At 43.1% G+C, this 21,760-nt stretch overlaps 1 protein-coding gene across 1 annotated transcript in view; it reads right to left on the reverse strand.

Moving 5' to 3' along the window:
• LOC145412081 (uncharacterized) overlaps nucleotides 1–21,760 on the reverse strand; it is a 156,192-nt gene that overhangs the window by 12,314 nt on the left and 122,118 nt on the right. The window contains exons 7-10 of the mRNA XM_080281999.1: nucleotides 8,979–9,176; nucleotides 8,286–8,320; nucleotides 2,412–2,471; nucleotides 1,131–2,006 (exon numbers count right to left, since the gene is read on the reverse strand). Coding sequence (XP_080138125.1) covers nucleotides 1,131–2,006; nucleotides 2,412–2,471; nucleotides 8,286–8,320; nucleotides 8,979–9,176 — 1,169 coding nt within the window. The remainder of the gene's footprint in view (nucleotides 1–1,130; nucleotides 2,007–2,411; nucleotides 2,472–8,285; nucleotides 8,321–8,978; nucleotides 9,177–21,760) is intronic.

Below are 21,760 nucleotides of genomic sequence, written 5' to 3' on the forward strand. Positions count from 1 at the left end.
CATTGATAATGGTATCTGATTTTGGTAAACTTGGAAAGGAAGAGTGGAGGAAAGATTGGAACTGGGAAGGAGACTGGGAAGGGAAGAGGTTTATTGTGTATTTTGTGTTCTTCCTGTCTCTGAGTCTTGTCTTTAACAAGTTGTTATGGTTCCTGTTGTATACCAGGCATCACAGTATGGAAGTCATATAAATAGCGGAGTGTCAACACACGTCTGTAGCCAGAAGTTAAATGAAGCAGAGAAATTTTAATCTATAGCTTGATCTAAAGTTATTGAACATTTTGGATTTACATTATGCCAGTATTATTTTTAAAGTCAGAATCATCCATATTCTTCTACTACCGTATATATAGAACAGTTCAGGAATTGTATTAATGTAGTACGTTAATAATACATCATTCTCATTGAACAGAAACCTGAAGGAACTCAAATTATTGTTGCACAGTAGGCTTATGTTATTCAATTTCATCACTGATTTCTGTTGTAGTCTTCCTGTCAGTCCAGTTTAACACTGGTCATTCATTGGTCAGCAAGTCTGTAGAGTAGGAGAGAGATGACATCACAGCTGTCAGACCACTGTCTTGTCTGTTGTAAGCATTTAGTTGCTGGTGGGTGTAATGAAGCTTCATTTCATACATGTGTATATAAAATCCCAAACGAGCCCTGTTCCTCTTCGTGCTGTCTGTATCCTGTCACAAATTCATATTGATATCAGGTTTCATATTCATGCTATAGCCTGCTTAACTGTCTGCTTTGAGTTAGCCATGTAGCCACCAATCATGCAGTGTCAGCAACAAGAGCAGATGTATCACTTTGTCACCAACGTTAACTTCAAGAACACATGCCACCAGTGGAGTATCCTGGCTTGCAAGAAAGAGTTAACCTCTTTAGTTCAGTGATGCATTTTTGTATTTATTCTTGCCATCTCCAGACAATATTATTAAGATTAGGACAGATTCTTCAAACTTCAAGAGTTAGAGAAAGCCTTCACTAACCCATCCAATGTGAGGGGTCTTTCCTAAGTTAAATAAAAGCATCTGAGAGTAGCAAGAATAAAAAAGAAAACTCATTGCAACTAAAGGTTCAGGATATTAAGCAAAGAGGCATAGTTGCTCCTTTCAGGCATCTACCTCGTGCCGTGAGCCCTCCTGTGGCCCGATTGTTGTAAAGGCCCCTTCTGCAGATGATGAGGTGGAAGTTGTGTGGTGCAAAGAGGCTTGTGTTGTGAAGGGAGGCCGAGAGGTTGTTGTGTCTGTGGTGGTGCGGTAGCGGAATTTTGACCATCGGAATGCATTGGGCTTTGGTTGCTTCCTGGTTGTAGGTTCCTCGTGGGTCGTTGTTTCATCTGATTTTGTGGTTGTGCGGGGCTTCTTTGTGGTTGGAATGGCTGTGAATCGATCATAGCGATTGGTCGTAGATGTGGTGGGTGTTGTTTCATCTGATTTTGTGGTTGGAGTGGTTGTGAATCGATCATAACCATTGGTCGTAGATGTGACAGGTGTTATCCGGTTGTTTTGGGTAGCTGAGTATCTGTAATTTTCTGTTACAGTAGGCTTTCTTGTGGTAGTACTAGGTCTGTCTTCAGGAACCCGTGTAGCAGAGGTTGGTGGCAACTGCGATGCATCTAGTGACAGTGTGGTGGAGAAGGCCTGTGGTGTAGTTCTGATGTACTTGTTGCGTTTTTTCAGGCGTTCACTTAGGCTGAGAACCTCTGTTGTGGGCTGAATTCTGGGTTGAAGTCTGGGTGGCTGCCGAATTCTGATTGGATTATTGTTTCGGCGGGAACTGAACCGGGATTCCTGACGACGTCTGGCAATCTCAGCAAGTGATGGACGGGACATTGGTCGTAGTGGTGGTGGTGGTTTCATTGTTGATGGGGTGGTCCCAAGGTCTGACTCTTCTCCCTGTGCGCTTCCTTCAGTGGTGTCCTCTGCAAGGGTGTCCTCGGTGACTGTTGCATAGTACGTGTCTGCTTCCACTCCATGTTGGGACACACTAGAAGTCAGCTGTGCAGCAGCAAATGATACTGAATCTGCTTGTACGGGTTTAGTAGTAGCTTACTGATATTAATATTTTGAATGCTGTAAGTTAGTATTAAAAAGCTAAGATTGACCAGGATAATAAGTAACAACTTTTTAATATCCTTAGTACAGTATATTAACCCCAAACTTGCATGATAGTATTTGTAATGTTCATACCGAAAATATATTGAAGGAGTACTTTTTTATATGTAGTGCAGTATATAGCTGTCTTCTAAAGGATGCTTTTGAGATTGTAATCATGACTTTGTAGAAGTTTTGAGGGATTTGCTAACAGTATTATTCTGAATCTTGCTACTTGCATATGGTTGCATTATTTGAGTAAATTTCACAGAAAAGATGTAACTGTGTTGTTGTTGATGCCATTCTTACCTCATCATAGTCAGCATTGGTTGGAGAGGCATCACCAAAATCTCTCTCCCGTGGTTGCCGCTTGAAATATAGTAAACAGAGGTCAGGTTGGTAGTATAATGGAAGAGTACCATACAGATATATTAATTCATAGTAGGCTATTCTAAATCAGTGGAGCATAATTTTTGTTCTCATCCTAATTTCAGATGATCATATTGAGTGAGAGCATAGAAAGGTTATTTGATATCTTAGAGAACATGAATCAGAAGAGAAATGAAGCCCTATACTGTACATAGGTACAGTTGTCTCCACCACTTGCAGAATAATAGGTATGAGGTGATTTGCAGTACAAGTTGTGAGCTGTGGGATTTTCATGTTCCTGTGACATTGCCTCATGTATTAATTGCAAGGATTGAATGGGTATTATTCTTTGTCTCCCATAACTAAGGACATACTGTAGCATAATGAAGAAAAAAAAGTTCAGGTACATTAGGCAGTGCTCACAAAGACAGTAAGAATATGGTTATGAAAATGTACAATACTGTACTGCACTGTAAATGGAACCAGTGCCATTGAATAGCACAAGTTGGCCAGATTGAAGTGCATGTACTTTCCACTGTGATACCAAACTCTACAGACTGATATAGACCTGAAAGGGATATCATCACATGTGTTTCATAATCACTGCTGTTCATGTGTGTGCATAATTAATATGCCAGAGTACTTGCTAATTACAGTAAGCTTGTAGTGGGAGTTTAATTTGTGAGAGACTTATCAAATGATGCAATGTGCACAAGCACCACATTGTTCTGCCTCGTTTATCAGCTGTCATGTGCCAGCTACACTTTGTGAATGATTTATCCCACTTAGTCCTCCCACTTGACACTGATGTGCAGTGATGTGATATTATACTTCTCCCAGTGATAAAGGGTTAGATAAGATGATTATTTGTGACCGTACAGTGATTAGCGTACAGTAGTGCACCAACTTTCGCTACAGCAGGATTCGCGGAATCCACTTTCGCGGCATGCACCAAATATTCCCTAACTTCCACTTTCGCTTGAAAAAAATCGATTTTCGCACACAAATTTTGGGTTTGGGACAATATTTTGAACTTTGAATTTCCTGCACCGCCCGCCCGCAACCCACCGCCATCTTGAATGACGTCATGTCAACACTCTGTCCACCCATTCCCGCCATTGTGTACGAGCGTGCTAGGTCCATTGTGTTGGATTCTCACAGTTCAGTGGCCTCTACTATACCTGGTAGTGTGGGGAAAGGGCCTGGTGGTGTGGGGGGAGAGCCTGGTGGTGTGGGGGGAGGGCCGGGAGGCAGTGGTGGTGATAAAAAGTGGCCGGGACATTCAAAGTCGGGAGGAAAGGCCAAGGCTAAAAGAGAGTATCGTGTTGGAGTGAAGAAACGGCAGTATAATAGTGAAATTAAACACCTCAACCTGGTCTCTGTGGTATGTTTCTCCTCATATAATGTGTACTGTACAGTTTTTATTGTTTTTATCTCACAATGCAATGTACAATAGTGATTTGATGTACTGTATTGCAAGTGAAAATGAAAATCTGATGTTACTTTAGGATAACCGGGAACCAATTAGCCTTTTTGCCATACAGACAATGCCCCAACTTTTGCTAATTCTACTCGCGCATTATTTTTGAACCCAATTAGGCACGAAAATTGGTGCCCCACTGTACTTAAATTATTAGTACCAAAAACTTGCATTTATAAAGCACATTACTGTTCTCTGTTTCTTCATGAGTGTAATATATACGCAGTCAGCTTGCTTATAATGTGGCTAATCAGTTGATATTAGGAACACTGTTAATGGAAATTCACATTATAGGAAATACAAAAATATAGAATGACTTATGTCGACACCCACCCCAGAGTCATCCCTAATGACCCCCAAGCTATCCTTAACCACCCCAGACTGGCTGTAAATGTACCAAACACTTGTAAACTATAAGTAACCGGAAGTATGGAGGTAGACCACAACATTATCCAGGCCACACCATTACCAAGAAAATCACCCCACACAATCACTTAACACCATCACCCAACCCAGTCATTCACACTCTCACATAACACCACCACCCAACCCAGTCACTCACACTCAACACCATCACCCATCCCAGTCACCCCACACCATCACCCTACAGTATCATCCACACCATTATCCCACATCATCACCCACACCATGCCATCATCCCACATCAGTGAGTCTCAGAGCAGTCATGAGATCTTTGCTTTGACAGATATGTCTGTGCAGCGACAGATAATGCCTTATTTGGCTATGTTTGGGCCTTCCTCCCATGTTATGGATATAACTGTGTTGTGGTAACTTTTAGAACATGACCAAGTGCTTGCATATTGTAGGTGATCAGCGTTATGGGAGAGTGCATTTTAAGTTAGTTGACCGTATTTATGCAATCTTTAGTGTTCATGTATGTGACTATGTCTCAGCTGTGCTGAAGCCATATTTTGCAAGATTTTGTTAAAAGTATGAGGTGAAGTGAACAAATAAAAGATTAAAGTTTATGATGTTGATGATGATGATGGTGGTATTTCATTGTCACCTAATTTCCTTTTCTCCTGTAGGGTGGCAGTGATACTAGCAGACGTAGGAGGTATCAGTGAAGTTTGTATGGCTCGATGGTGAAATATTAACACTCCTTTTGTTTCTCAAAAAGAACCACATCCAAGGTAAGTACAGTATATGGTCTTGAGAGTAGTATTTATAGGTACCTGTGCTGGGTAATGGTTTCTGTACAGTGATGTCTATTTTGTTGTTAGACTACCTGGTAATACCTTTATGATGCGGGTCCTGATGACATGGGGCTGCTTTAAGGCAGTTAAGGCAAATTATCCCAGAACTTTCATTACATGGTTGATTCCATCATTATGATACTCTGACTTGTAAAGATCAGATATCATTTCACAGTACAGGTATGCTTCCATGATTTTGTAGTTCACTATCTTCCATAAAGGCGTATGGTATTATGATTCAGGATTTATTTTAGGAATTGTTTAATTGGTAAATATCCCACAAAATGAAAAATTCTGGATAACTTCATGAACAAGCAGAGATACCTATAGGTCTTTGTTATGTTGCTTTTGTATACTGTGTGAGATTTGTGTGTGTGTGTGTGTGTGTGTGTGTGTGTGTCACCAGTCATTAGTAATTGATTGTGGAGTGTGCTTACTTTCTGTTGTTTTTTATTGTCCTAGTTCTTTGTAGGTGGAAACTTCATCTGAACAATTACCATGCCCTTACTGTTCAGCTCATAATGTATATCTTCGCTGACTGTATGTGATGACAACTCCTGTCTTTCCCGCATCTTCCCACAGACATCCAAGTGTGTCCTTCCTACCTCTCTCATTTCCTGCTGTCAACATGAAATTTCTTTGATGAGACTGTGACTTTATCCCTTTTACCACCTAAATCATGGGGAAAGGAAAAATATATTTAGGGTGGCAGGTCAGGTGAAGAGGGATAATCGGGATATCATAGGTGAGCAGTGTGTGAAGAATGATGAAGGAAGGGTGGTGGTGAACAGTGAGGATATTAAAGATGCATGGAGAGAGCATTATAACCGGTTGTTGAATGAGGAGTTTGACTGGGACAGGGAAGGTTTGGAGCCAGCAGATCCAGTGTCTGGCCCTTGGCCTTTGATTGATACTGCTACTGTGAGTGAGGCAATAGGCAGGATGAGGGTGGGGAAGGCAGCAGGTGCGTCTGGGTTGACTGCCGAAATGTTGAAGGCCTCAGGCGATATAGGGGTGAGTTTAGTCACTGACCTGATAAATAGGATTATTTATGAGTGTGTTGTCCCAGATGATTGGCTGAAGAGTGTAATTGTAAATGTGTATAAAGGGAAGGGTGATGCCCTGGAAAGAGGGAATTATAGAGGTATAAAGCTTTTAGATCAGATAATGAAGGTAATGGAGAGAGTTTTAGAAGGTATGATTAGAGAAAGAGTGAATATTGATGAGATGCAGTTTGGGTTTATGCCAGGTAGGGGGACCACTGATGCCATATTCATTGTTCGACAGCTTCAGGAAAAATATATTGGTAGGAGAAGGGATCTTTATTTTGTTTTTGTTGATTTGGAAAAGGCCTTTGACAGAGTCCCTAGAGAGGTGGTGAAGTGGGCAATGAGAAAGCTTGGCTTGGAGGAGTGGCTGGTTAGGGTGGTTATGGCCATGTATGTGGGTGCTCACACCCAGGTGAGAGTGAATGGAGATTTGAGTGATGAGTTTTCCGTGAATGTTGGTGTGCATCAGGGGTCAGTCTTGAGTCCCATGTTGTTTATCATGGTACTTGAAGCCCTTTCACGTGACTTTAGAAACGGACTCCCGTGGGAGTTGTTGTATGCTGATGATTTGGTGTTGATTGCAGAGAGTGAAAGGGAGGCGGAGGAAAGGTTTAGGAAGTGGAGAGATGGTATGGGGCAAAAGGGTTTAAGGGTAAATGCAGATAAAACAAAAGTGATGATATCTAGGGTTGGTGGCGGTACTGTCAAAGACGAGGGAGAGTGGCCATGTGCAGTTTGCCACAAGGGCGTGGGAAGTAATTCCATCTTGTGCGGTGTGTGTGATGAATGGGTGCATAAGAGATGTAGTGGTATCAGAGGTAGACTGCGAGATAATGCTGATTTTATGTGTACGGCGTGCCGGGGTGAGCAGGTGGAGATCGTCAGACGTGAAAGAATTGAACTTGCTGGTGAATCTCTTGAGTGTGTAGAAGAGTTTTGTTATTTAGGAGACATGTTGTGTGCTGGAGGTGGGGCTGGAGCTAGCTCTGTGGCTAGGGTGAGAAGTGGTTGGAAGAAGTTCAGGGAGCTCTTGCCTCTCCTGACATTGAGGGGGCTCTCCTACGTGCTAAGGGGTCTTTGTATGCAGCGTGTGTTAGGAGTGTAATGCTGTATGGCAGTGAGACCTGGGCAGTGAAGGAGGAAGACATTCGCCGGCTCAGACGTACAGACATGACAATGATTAGGTGGATGTGCAGTGCGTCCCTGCGTCCAAGGCCTGGAGGGGCTGGGTTTACAATGGAAGAGTTGAGAGGTAGGATGGGACTGGAGTGTATTGGTGTTGTGATGAGGAGAGGTAGATTGAGGTGGTTTGGACATGTGGAGAGGATGGGGGATGATAGTTGGGTGAGGAAGGTGAGAAGTGTTAATATTGGGGGTGGGGTTATGAGGGGTAGACCGAGAAAGACATGGGACGAGGTCATTAAGTGTGACCTTAGGGTTAAGGGACTGAACAGGGAGGCTGCAATGGATCGTGCAGCATGGAGAGCCGCCATTAGGTGACCAAGGCCGACACATGCAAGCATGTTGGAGCCTTTAAAAACGAAAACGAAAAAAACGAAACACTGCCCAACATACAACACTTGCACTGTATTCACGTAATGTACTCTTGCCCTGATCCTCCTCCATCCAAGCCCATCTTGTCCCTTTCCTCTTCACCAACTCCATGTGTTTGTTGCATCCCCCATTCAATTTCTGAGTGACATCCTTGATCACGAGCTCATTGATTAACCCATAAAGCCCATCTTCATGTAGCATATTTCCCCAGTCATGTGCCACCACCCACCACTATTAGATTTGCTACTGTATGTAGTGCTGTTGCCTATTGATGATACTTTTCATTTTACTGTGACAATAATTTCTCTTGTCATTTTGCTATCCCTTTTCTGTTTGTAGATCCTGTCCATTCCATCTGTAGTACTGAGAAATGCAATTAAGATGCTGCTGCTGATGATGATTATGGTATTTTGTCATATTTATTGATTATAGGTTATGCTGGGTTATTCTGTGAAATATATACCATTATGTTTGCCTGTTTCTACAAAAATATTTCACTCATGAGTATACTTACATTGCTATCCAGGTCACCTGAGAAACTCTTGCCATCTGCAAAGAAAGAGTGAAATGTCAGTACATTTAAGACTATTACCTTAATGCTTGCTATGTTTAACAACTGGAAAGTTGGAATGCAGGTTATCTTGTTGATGTTTCTGACTGAAGGCTGAATTCACGTGGTAGAAATTGATTTCTTCCAGGGGGTGACAGTAAGCAGTACTAAAGAGGGGAATGGTAACAAGACCATGATGTTCTTTGTTTAAGTACTATATTTTTTTCATGTACATATGGTAAAGTAATAATAAAAGTTTCAGTATGGGAAATAGCAATGCAATGAAAATTCACACTTTACATTATTTTTCACCATCTTACAGAGTACAGTTATAGTTGTTATTGATGTTGATGATGTGGCCCCAGGCTCATCAAGACATTTTGCTGTTGCTCCAGGCTCATATAGACATGAAACTGGTGGACTGCTGACTAGAGCTGCCTTCTGCAGCCCATCATCTTTGACAGGATAGGGTGGGAGATGAGAGGTATTTGTATAACTGGATAGGATAACAGAGCTGCCTGGTTATAATGGTGCCAGTAAATGAGGGCATTCTTTTATGACATTAGTTAAAACTAACAGTGCTGCAATCAGTCAGTATCATCCCAAGAGTATACCTGAAATATTCCCTCCATCTCCATTGAACCATCCACCACTCACCACATACATAGCTGACTGGACAGCAGCTACCCTCTCGCATGACAGGTGTGCAGCCCTCAGTGTCAGGAGGTGTGTCACAGGTGTGGTTGGTGCATGAGATTTTGCCACGCAGACAGAAGCAGGTCTCACATCCATTCTTTTCTGCCCCGTCCACTCTTGCTCCATCCTCGTATCTCATGCCATCCACTTTGCATTCTGCTTGGGGAGGTGGTGGTGATGGTAGAGGATGCATGGGTTGAAGGGAGATGGAAATATTGTATATTGATGATGAAGAGGAATGATTTTTTTAATGGTTTTAGCAGTAAGGAGATGAGGTTTGGTGGAGATGGTGGTATTGATGATGGAAGATGTGTGAGTTGAGTTGGAGATAGGGGAAGGTTGATGGTGGAAAAGCGGAAGGATTATTTTGAGTGGCAGAGATGAAAAGGGGATGGGCTTAATGGAGATGGTGATAGTGGTGGCGAAAGTGAATTGGAGAAGATTTGTATATTAGTGATGATGAGGAAGGATTATGTGGGTGATGAGGGGCAGAAAAGGGTAGAATTTGGTTGAGATAATGGCGATAGTGGTGGAGGATTATGTTCAAGTGCAAGTGGAGAAGTGGTTGTGCGTGGACATGAGATATAGGAGAGGTCTTGAGTGGTTGGGATGGCAGAGTGTTATGGTAGGTGGAGTTGTTTTGGGTGGTGGTGACTGAGTGGATGAGGAATTGTGGTTGTGTGGATGGAAATGAATAAGTAGTTTTAAGTGATTTGGGCAGCATGGCATTTTGTTTGATAGGGTTGTGTAGGGTTGTGGTTGTGGAGATGGGTGTGTGGTTGAGTGGAGGTGAAATGGTTGTGTTTAGGTGGGGTTGATGTAGGAGTTTTGTGGTAGGTTGGTTTTAGTAAAAGTGGTGGAGGATGTTTGATTAAGTGTACAAACAGTATTAGTTATGTGTAGGTGGAAGTGATGGAAATTTAACAGGTCATGCGATGGAATAATTGGTTGTGGTGGAGAGGGATTTTGGGAGAAAAGGTGTTGATGGAGAATGTCTGAGTGGATGTGGAGTGGGTTATTGATGGAGGGATTATGAGACATATGTGTGGCAAGGGGGACTGTGTAGTGGAGAGGACAGTGTGGGGAGGTGTTGGGACAGAGAGAGATAGAGATGTGGAATAGTGGAGGTGGAGAGGTTTGTATGTACTGTACTATAGAAAGGGTTGTATGTGAAAGAGTTGTATGTAATGGAAATGGTGGTGGTGGAGGGGTTTTGTGTGTGTGTGTGTGTGTGTGTGTGTGTGTGTGTGTGTGTGTGGAATAATGGGATTTTCTGATGGGGGAAAAGGTTGTATGTGATGGAGGTGGTGGAGAAGTTTGTGTGTGTTGGTGGTGTTTCTGAGTGCAGTGGGTAATGTGATATGTAGGTGGTGCAGAAGACTGTGTATTGGAGATAGTGGATATGACTGAATGTTAGTGAAGGTAGTAGGTTTGGGTGTGATGAGGATGATGGAGGCCACGTGATTTAGTGGAAATGAAGAGGATTGAGTGTAATTGATCGTGATGATTGTACTGACCTGCAAAATAATCCATTGTTAACCACCCTGTTTATGTAAAAAAAAAAAAAAGTTTGACTTGCTATTTCGCAAGTTACTGCAACAATGATGATGATGGTGATGGCTGTGTTTCAGGGGTGATAGAGGTGGATGTGTTTGCTGGTTAAGGGGGTTTTGTGTGGGGATGATGGATAGAGAGGTTATATATGGGTAACAATGTTTTTTTAAGTTTTACCTGACATAAAGGAAGGTGCATGTGATTGTGTTTTTGTTTTTGTGAATTAGATGTTACAACCACATGAATGTAAAAGAGAGAGAGAGAGAGAGAGAGAGAGAGAGAGAGAGAGAGTTTGGGTAATTGTATATGGTTATGTTTGAGTGAGCGGAAAATGGGAAGGTTATATGCAGATTGAAGGGAGTGTTGATGCTTGTGTGTGTGTGTGTGTGTGTGTGTGTGTGTGTGTGTGTGTGTGTGTGAGAGAGAGAGAGAGAGAGAGAGATTGGGTAATTGTGTTTGTGTATGGTTGTTTGAGTGAGCGGAAAATGGGAATGTTATATGCAGATTGAAGGGAGTGTTGATGCTTGTGTGTGTGTGTGTGTGTGTGTGTGTGTGTGTGTGTGTGTGTGAGAGAGAGAGAGAGAGAGAGAGAGAGAGAGAGAGATTGGGTAATTGTGTTTGTATATGGTTATGTTTGAGTGAGCGGAAAATGGGAAGGTTATATGCAGATTGAAGAGAGTGTTGATGCTTGTGTGTGTGTGTGTGTGTGTGAGAGAGAGAGAGAGAGAGAGAGAGAGAGACCTCATGTGCGTGTGAAGCTGTACTTAAGAACCGCAGACATCATGTGTAAGTGGTGTGTGTGCTTTTAAGAACACACACACACACACACACACACACACACACACACACAGACGGTAATGGTTAGCTTAATGGTATATTTTGGCTGGAGGAAGTGATCGTACATATGCGGATAGTTTTTTTTTTTTTTTTTTTTTTTTTTTACGGGAGCAGGTGACCTCACGTAAATTGGGACAGTCGATTTTAAAGTATTATGGGAGTCAGATTTATTTTAGTTTTTATTTTATACACGAAGGCCGAACAGTTGGTGTAAATAAAGTGAGAGCTCTTGAACCTCCCCCCCCCCCCGTTCTGTACATAATACAACTGTTCCTCATGAGCTTCTAAATCGGATGTATTAGAAGACTTAACTTGTTCGGCATTAAATTTTGATATATCAGATGAGCGGTTTTCTAATACTGATAACAATAAATACTTTTCAAAGAATTTATAAATTATAACCAATTGCAGTGTACCTGTTTGTAGCATATCAGTCTCAGTCTTTTTTCTCGTTGCAGTCGGAATGTATGCTCGTCTTTACAACACCGTTCCTGAGTGGTCGATCTTTCCATTACACTCTTTTTAACTCCCCCTTCTCCCATGCAGTTTACCAGCTGTACAGCATTAGTAAAAGTGTGTGTGTGTGTGTGTGTGTGTGTGTGTGTGTGTGTGTGTGTGTGTGTGTGTGTGTTTAAACGCTAAAGTTTTGAATCAGCAGGAATTGAAAGAAGTGCTTGAAATCCTGACTTAAAGATCTTTCCTGAATGACCGATCTTCTTTTCGCACTTTTGCTTCCTACCTCCCTCTGTCCCTTGTCTTTTACATTACTAGTTGCTTCAATGGTAAAAATAAATTACCAGATTGTGGCTATGAAAATGTTGAGGAATAAAGTTGCTAGAAAAACTACCTATTATTGTAAGTTAAATTGAAGTATCACCCATTCGCACATTATTTTATTTAGTACATGGAACCAGTGTGCAGCGAATCTAATTTTGTGCTTTACTTTTTGTTTCTGGAGCCCACCTGCCTCCTTTATCAGTGGGGAATAGGGTTAGGATAGTGGTGATGATGATGATGATGATGATGATTATATTTTTCCCCGATGTCGGACGTTGCTGTTTGCTCTGTTACCGAGGTGCAGACAGGCAAATTTCAGCCCCTGTGCAAACGTCCTGTTACGCAGGGGTGGGATGTTTGAAGAGAATTAGGAAATGGAGGTTGCGATTGCTGTATATATGAGAGGAATATTGATTGGTAATATTGATCGAAATATTGATTTTTTTGTTTCTGAAGTAGTGGTAAGTTACATAATTTGTCCGAAGTAACTAATTTGTCCATTGTTTCTAAACCCGTTCCTTACAGGAAGTCTCCCCTCAACTAATTGTATACTGTGTTCACTTTTACTTGGCGAAAAATTACCTTCCATTCATCTTAAATGTTGAACTGTAGCATGAGATTAATTCCAGAGTGTGATGCTGATCACGAAAAAATTGTATAGAAAGGACGTTCAACTACTGTATTGTTTTATTCTGGCACTGAGCTGAGAGAAAGGAGCTGCAAAATGAAGAAAATGAGAAAAATGAGTAAAGGGACTGGAGTTGTCTGACAGTAGAAAAAAGAAAACGATAGAGAGAAGGAAAAAAAAAAGTCACTGCACTAGAGAGTTTTAAGTGGTTACTATAATGCTTAAAAATAATTGCCATTTTCTCCCCATACTTTGCCCTTGAGAATGAGGCAGTGGTTCAACGCCTCTCCTTTTGGGGGGCTGCAAGGAAGGTGATGGACTTTCGCGCATGTCTTAGTTATTTTCTTATCCCTGTCTATCATCGTCTGATAATTATGAAGGAGATATGATGCAATAAGGGAGAGAGCGTGAATCCTCGAAGGTCCCCCATGCCTTCAGGTTCATCACACAATTGCTTCAGTTGCCACAGGTTTAGGCCTCAGGGGAGGGTGGTGGCTGAGAGAGAGAGAGAGAGAGAGAGAGAGAGAGAGAGAGAGAGAGAGACGGGAGGAGGGTGGGCGGAGGGGCGGATTTACCAGAGTTCTAATGCAAGAGTTGACCGATAGTCTTAGACTTTTATTTACACCGTTGGTTAGCTTGGAAACAGTGTGCTTTCTTTTGGCTTTTCCCCTTGCCTATGACCTCCAGGCTTTCAAAGGCAATGTACTCAGGCGCCAGGAAATTAGTGGATGTTGATTTTGGCTTCCTCCTGCTTGACTCTCTTTGTAAATAAGAGAAAGAAATGTAGGAGAAAGAAAGAAGAATGAAACTAAGAAATTGAGAAGGGGGGGGGAAGCAGCTTGCGAAACTGCGCCGTAAGTCAGTGATGTTGGACAGAGGAGACCAAGGGATTGGGGGAATGTATGTCTGGTAAACACTCACACACAGAGAAAGAGAGAGAGAGAGAGAGGGGGGGGGAGACTAAATGTGAAGGAATGTACATTCAAGGTCATGAGATAAAAGAAGACGATAATGGTTGGTAATGTGCTGGTAGATGTAAGGGGGACTGAACGGTAAATATGTCGCGATTGCTTAAGGGGATAGAGAGTTAAAAGTATAAATGGAGAGACGCAAAAAAGAGTTGGGAAATTGAGATATTGATTGGTCATTATGCAGAGGAAACTGTATAGTGTTAGAATTGGTAGTCATAAAGGAGGCACGAATAATATCCATGTTTAGATGACAAAGAAAGCTGTAATAAACCAGACATGCTGGAAAGAAATGGGAATTGAGGGAGGTGGCAGAGATTAACAATGAAGAGACACACACTTTGAAAATCATTAAATGGAAGAAGACTTTTACGGGTTGTAGTAAATGTACTGATAAAGGAAGCATGAAAAGTATGCATATTTCGCATATTCAGGCAGCAGCAAAAGATGCAGTGAACAGGCATGCTTGAAAGGGTTGGTGAATTGAGAGAGGTGACAGAGATTAATAGTGAGGGGACATACTCATGAAGGCCGTTAGATAAGAGATGGTGGGGTATAATAGGTGACAAGAATAGTGTGCGTGTTGGGAATGTTAACCTCTGCATGACGATGACGTTTTGTATCCTTTTCGCCTCCTTCACTATCACAATGTTTTCTCTGTTTTATTCATGCCTTAGTCAGACGGTTTTCTTTAGCTTAATATAGACTTTTGGAGTTGGAGGCGTTAGATACAGCCTTAACTAAACCTTTTACTACGAGGGGGATTTCCAAAGCTATACGTGATCGTCTGAGGGTAGCGAGAATAAAACAAGAAGACGTCCGTAGGTTAAAGGGGTTAAGGAGATGTAAAAGAAAAATATAATGTGAAGAAGCTTGGATGAGGTGATGGACTGAGAAAATGTGATAAGTTGATGGACTGAGAAAAGGTGATTAGTGGATGGAGATGTTTTAATTCAGGTGATTGATGGTGAGTCCACAAAAGAGGAGAGAGAATGAATAACAGAAAGTAACCCGTTTGCAAATGATTAGGAATAATAAACAAGATTAAGAAAAAGGAGAGCGCAGAAAGTGACAGCCAGAGTGGAGGATAAAAGGCGGTTAGCTTGTGAAGGCGTAAGAAAATCCCTGAAGGTGAGGAAGTGGGGAGAGTAAACAATATGAGATGCTGTATTTGTTCATGACTGGAGATGTAATGAACTAGGTAAGAGAAAACGAATGTATTACAGAATGTGACCACCAGATTGAGGGATAATAGGTGGTTAACTGAAGACGAAGCAAGAAAATCTCTAATGGTTGACGCTGAGGGAGTGAGGAAAGATGAAGAATATGAGGTTATTTGCAGAAAGCTGTAAGAATAACACACAGAGTTAAATGTAATGTAGAAAGTATAGAAAGTGACTGCCAGAGTGAAGATGGGCAGCTGATGAGGGAATAAGAAAAGCCTGTTGGATGAAGATTATGAAGTAGGGTGAGGCAGAGAATACGAGCCAATTGTTGAGTGTAGGAATAATATACGAGGTTAAAATTAATTAATGTAAGGTAGAAAATATAGAAAGTGACTGCCAGAGTGGAGGACAATGGATGGTTAGCATGTGAAGGAGCAAGAAAGTCCCTTAATGATAGAGGATGAGAAAGTGCATGGGAAAAGATAAAGCATATGAGGTTATTTGTTATGTCAGTTTCTCTTGGCCTTCTGTGGGTATTTGTGTGTTGCTGGGAGGTGCAGTGGAGGACGATAAACCTTGTGTGTGTGAGAGAGAGAGAGAGAGAGAATATGTATACATGTGTGTGTATGTATGTTTGCATTTGTGTATTTATTTGTGAACAGTGTGTACATTCGCTCCGGAAAGTATCGGTGCACTGTGGGTCCGATGCCATCCGGAATTATTCGACCATGTGGCAGTCACAGCCCGTTAATACCTGTATCACGGCCATTCCCTACTCATTATGAAGGACACAAGAGGTATTTGATATAGTAGTCATCTATTGTCTGGGATGCCTGCGTGTGGGAGGACAGAACCGCAATTTCCAGTTTCCTTTGTTCCGTGTGTCATAATATTTAACATATTCTGCACCGATACTATCTGGAGCGAGTGTACTTACGTATATGCATGTGTGTATGTTATATAGAGTTATGTCTGTGTGAGCAAAAAATAGAGATGTTTCCAAATTGAAAAATGTTGGTGCTTGGATACAAGTGTGTGTGTGGATGTGGGTGTGGGTTTGGGTGCTGGTTTGAAATGCTAAATGGCGTTGACTGTTTATTATGGAAGCAATAGACATAATATCTGAACTGATTTCTGAAATACCCACCCCAACGGGAGACCACGGACGGGGTTGCGCAACACCCACCCCAAGGAGGGACCACGGACAGGGTGTTGCAACACCCACCCCAAGGGTAGACCATAGGGAGGCGCATATGGCTCACAAAGTGCCCAGGCTAGACGGGCCTTTGTCCTCCACTACCTTGCGCCCCTCATCCCCTCAACGGAGCCAGCCAGAGGAACGCCGCCTCGGCATACTACTCTCCAGCCAGATCAGCACTCGCCAGGATTGGGGTGGGACTTGTACTCCTACAGCCCCAGGTAGCACCCCGATGACAGCCACTGTCCGCGTTGAGGAGAAGTCAGCCACTGTACGTTTCTCTGCTACTATCCCCTGCAGGACTGCGGCGACAGCCACCTTCTGCGCTGGGAAAGGGTCGGCCACCATACACTCTTCACCTGCAGCCTCCACTGGGAGCAGCACCTCGGCAATAGCCACCATTCACACCGGAGAGAGATAGGCCACCGTATGTTTCTCAGCTGCAATCCCAGAGAAGGGCAGAACCACAATGACGGCCACCGTCTGCGCCAGGGAAGGAACGGCCACTGTCCGTCCTTCGTCTGCCACCTCCACAGGGAGGAGGACCACGGCGACGACCACCGTCCGTGCCAGGGAAGGGTCGGCCATGGTATGCTCTTCACCTGCTGTCCCAGGGGTAAGTAGGACCACGACGACAGCCACCGTCCATGCTGGGGAAGGGTTGGCAACCGTGCGCCCTTCACCTGCTGTCCCAGGGGTAAGAGGAACTGCAGTGACGGCAACCGTCCATGCCGGGGAGGGATCAGCCACCGTACGTCCGTCGTCTGCTACCCCTGTGACGCCCTTCATGGAGGACATCCTTTGCTTGCCTCACCCATCCAGAGGCTGAACGGGACACCCTTCTCGCTGTCTTCACAGAGCCAGCCCCCCGGCGAAGTTGCAGCTGGGGGAGATCTGGAGTGGCCCCATAGTGAGTCTGGGGATCCACTCCCTACAGCCAGTGTCGCTATGTTGCTCCTCGCTGTCAGAATCCGGAGAGAAGAGACGCCGCAGACAGCTCTGGACGGTGGCCCAACCAAGGCGAGACCGTGGCCCTCAGTCACCTAGGGGTGCCCCCAGGACTCCAGCGCACGACCTCCTCAGCCCCACTGACAAGCAGTTCTCCTTCAAGAGCAGTCACAGGGAAGCGCTCCTGCTCGCCCTGTTCGGCCCCAGTCCCGAGGACCGACCTACTCACCGATGCCCCACCAGGGAAAGGCCTTCCTCAACACCGCCCAGCAGCCCACCTCAGACGACCCGGCCCCTGACAGTGGTCCCATGCCTCACCAGGGAAGGCACACCTGACGGGACCCCTCCCACACCCGGACGACACCTGGATTGGCCCAGTCACCAGCAGCCCAACCTGAGTCCTCCTGTCTTGTATTGTGTTTTTAATCTGTACAGTGTATTGTGTTAAGTTGTTTTAAGCATTGTGTTTGTAGCAGTATACGTGCAAGGTTGGATGACCCGAGTTTTTATGTCCTGTTCCTCTTGTTGCATGCTGTAGACCCGGTCTTGAAAGGGATCCCCATAACAGTCGCTCGTGTCCAGAGAACAAGAAAGTTGGACTCTGAATAAGTAGCATAACAATTTCACTTCTCACTACGTCTTTATCTATCATTTCTTACTAGTTTGAGTACTAACGTCAAATCCAAGAACGTTCTTTAGCAGTGAGATACATTTTTGGTGATGATAATAATAATAATAATAATAATAATAATAATAATGATAATCGTACCGTATCATTTTTATTTAAATAATAATAATAAACACTAATATCACAAAGAAACAGAAATACGAATACGTTAATAGAGGTGTTGGATAAATAAAACTTAATATGAACTTTACGTTATAGGAATAGAAATGAGAAAACCATTTGTTATCCATGCATATTCTTAACAATCGCCGTCTAATGATGTGGAAAGCAAGTTTTCAGAATGTCTTTTGAAACCTTGCATTCATGGACTCTCTTTTGTAAATATTAATAGTCATGGCCATGGGGAGTTGTGGGTGGGTGGTTACACGTCACCAACCCTCTCATTGCATTGTCTTGTCATCACCTTAGTGCAGTTATTCGTGGCACAGTAATGGGGACGTGTGCTTGTGGTTACACATTGTTTACCCCCCAACACGTTCTGGCGCGCGTGCTGGCGGAGTTATATGAGACCTTTAACTAGAATAGACTGATTTCGATTCTCGTGCCGAACAGACTGGTGAGCTAAGTTTGTTTTCCCCTTGTTTCAGTTCATCCAAGTGCAGTTAGGAACTTGGATGTAAAACAGCTGCAACTTTGATGCATATTGTAAGTGGGACCAGAGGCTTCGTATCTCCACTTCTTAAGCGATTTTTTTTTTTTTTTTTTTTTTTTTTTTTTTTGCATATTACGTACTGAACATTCTCCTCCTTGCTACAGCATTTATAGCATTGTTATATAGATGTGGTTTGCAGCAGAACCGTGCAGGAGAATAGTGAGGTGTAATGTTCAGAATAAATCGCTAAGGAAGAGGTGCTACGAGGCGTCCTACGTTACACAGAATATGGGCCTTATTAAATATTGGCCGTCTGCTTTAATGGCCTTATTGCAATCGACAGGCATTATACAAAGTCTTCTTCTCTTCTTCCTTTTTTCTTCTGTCTTCTTCTTCCTCGTCTTCTTCGTCTTCCACTTCTTTTCTTCTTCTTCGTCTTCCTCTTCATGAGACATTTCCCTTTCCTTTGAGTGGCCGTGGACCGTTCCGTCGTTGGGACAGGCTTGTGGTCAGTGAGGCAAGGCTCTGAACCCCCCCCCCCACCCTCTAATTAGGTGGAAAGTGAAGTCATTCCGTGTCTCGGTGGAGCGTATGGCCGGGTGTTATGTGGTTCGCGACAATGACCTGGTAGTGCATTAATCCTTTCGGCCCGAGAACCTCTTCCCCCATTTTTTTCTTCTGGGGAATGGATGGGAAGGGACGCCAGGCAGTGTTCTTTTCCTTATTGGCTGTCTGTACGTAAAAAAGCCATTTGTATTTTGAGTAACAACAGACGACTTTATTTTGTTGACTCTTGCCGTACTGTAAGTGTTTGCAGCAGTTTTTATTTAGTGGTTCTCTTAAATGCAGGAGGAGAGAGGCTAGAGGATGGAGATAGGAGGCGGACAGAAGGAGAGGGAGGGAGGAAAGGTGCAAGATGAGCGAATTAGGAGGCATGCAGATTGAGAGAAAAAGAGGGAGGGAGGGAGAGAGGAAGGGGTTGGCGAAAGCAGTGAGAGAGAAGGGAGGGAGAATGCAACTTGGTAGAAGTAGGAGGCGGGCAAAAAGGGAGAGAAAAGGAGGAGGGAGGAAAGGAGGAAGGATGGAAAATGAGAATAGTAGTAGGTGAGCAGAAAGAGAGAGAGAGGAGGGAGGGAGGGAGGAAGGAAGGATGCAAGAGTAGAGGGAGAGGCTAAGCTAGGTTGGCGGTTCCCTTGCGCCGTTGTTTAGGGTTTGGGTTACGGCAATCTTCTTCCGTCGGTTCTGCACGGAAGCATTCACTCTCACCCTAATGGCCACTTTTCCTACCTCATTACCAGTTTGTTGTTTCGTCTGGATTTTCACTCTAGTCACTTAGGCGTTCAGTGAGACGTTTGATTTTGTTTCACCCTAACAGAAAAACCAGACTGCCATGCTAATTTGCTTCCTCTTGGTTGACTGATTTCACCATCACATTATTTAAAATCATTTGCTCCCTTGTTTAGGTAACGTCGGTATGTGGAATTTTCGTTTTTTAGTTGTATACACCGTTAAGTAAGGTAACTGTCTTTTTCTTTCTTTCATTCATTCATTCTTTTTCATTCATCAATGTATACATTATTTTTTTTTTTCATGTGTGTATCGTAGTGACTGTAAGGCGTTTTTATCAAGCTTATTGGAAACCTTTCGTCATAAAGGGAAGGGACTAAGTACTTACAAAAAGCTTTGCCCCCATTTTAGTTAACCACGGTATGAGAAACTTCACCTTTCACCAGCTTGTCGCCTCCCTTTTTTCCACGTCAACGGAGGGAAGGAAATCCGTATAAAAACTCCCGGAACGCCTCACGCACATTCTCACTCCTTGCTCGTGATATTTAGTTTTTAATTTCGTCCTGTACTCTCACAGCCTTCAGCGTTGTCGTGTTTTGGGGGTGAATTTTCCCAGAGTTTCTTTAAAGTTAGCCGTCGAGGTACGCTTTTCAGTGGTCTCTTACGCCACGAACGCTTGTTGCACTTTTGTTCTCGATAGCTTGAGGGCTGATGTACTTAATCGTATTTTTTGTAGCCGTGGGACTGATGATTTTTATTTGTGCAATTCTGATTTCCTCATGTATTAATAATTGCTGTGCACTGTTATAGTTCGTGAGAGGTTTTCATCTATTATTTTTAAGTATTTTTTTTATATTTCCATGTATTATTTGTTATGAGGGGTGAAGCAGAAAAGGGATGATTGTCTAAACAGGTGGATGCTGCATTCCCGTGTGTATAGGAAAAGCAGTTTATCAGAGTTTGGAAGAGCATTGTTTATATCTCGCGGCTTATCATACATTCATTAATTTGAGAAGAAAATGAAGGTTTAGGGCAGGAGTTTATTCAGTTTTGATAAGCAGCCACAGTAAAATCCTCAAACGGACCCCAGTCCGGGATACAGGGTTGAGAGAGTAACGGAAGCAACAGTTCTCCTCACAGTACTATGCACTATAGAACAGTGAACCTTCACACCGCAATGGACAACCAAGTGCCTGCATCCAGTGTAGTACTTGGGAGGTGATACGTGTATGTGTGTGCGCAATACTGAGGTCACTTTCCCGCTAGCCTGTTGACTGAAGGTACCGCTAGTGCACCGTCCCCTCCCCCTCGCCTCTGTCAATCCTTCCTTTATTTTTTTGCAGGGGACCGCAGAAAGGATGGATGGTGCTTGATTGTGTGTGTGTGTGTGTGTGTGTGTGTGTGTGTGTGTGTGGTTTTGGCTTGCTGTTTATAACGATGCAGGCCTCATCTCCGTCGGAACTGTATTTTTGTTCGTGGTCTTGTGATAAGTCTGTTTTCAGACTGCTTGTATGTAGTGTTTTTACTATTCTTTATGTTTTGTGGTTTTACTCACCTGTTCCTCGTACGGTCCTTGTGTGTGTGTGTGTGTGTGTGTGTGTGTGTGTGTGTGTGTGTGTGTACTGTTTTATGATGGTAATTTTGCTCTTATGTTTTTGGGCTGACTCGATATATATTTTTTTACATGTATTTATTTTTGTGTGCCCTCTTCATTTTTTTTTTTTTCGTTTGTTTTCTGTATGACTGTCATGGTTTGGCTTCATCATCATTCCTGGTACACTGGATTTTTACGGTCTTTTCCTTTATCGTCTTATATCTTTATTCTGTAGCTTGTGTGTGTGTGTGTGTGTGTGTGTGTGTGTGTGTGTGTGTGTTTTGTCTTCATTTGGGCCCTTATTTGCCTTGTATGCAAAATTAATTATGGTTGTAGTGTTTTCATCGACGATTAAAATCATTATATCACCTTCCCACCAGTACGAATGTGCCATATACTTTTTATTTTTGTCTAGCTACCAGTACATGATTTTTTAAAGTTCTGGTGAGATCTCTTGGGGTGAAAGGGATAACCCAGTGAAATTTATGACAAACTCTCTATTTCCT

This window comes from Coenobita brevimanus, chromosome 92, assembly GCF_032717465.1.
Source record: "Coenobita brevimanus isolate Jiangsu-jjx chromosome 92, ASM3271746v2, whole genome shotgun sequence".
In the NCBI taxonomy this organism is placed as follows: domain Eukaryota; kingdom Metazoa; phylum Arthropoda; class Malacostraca; order Decapoda; family Coenobitidae; genus Coenobita; species Coenobita brevimanus.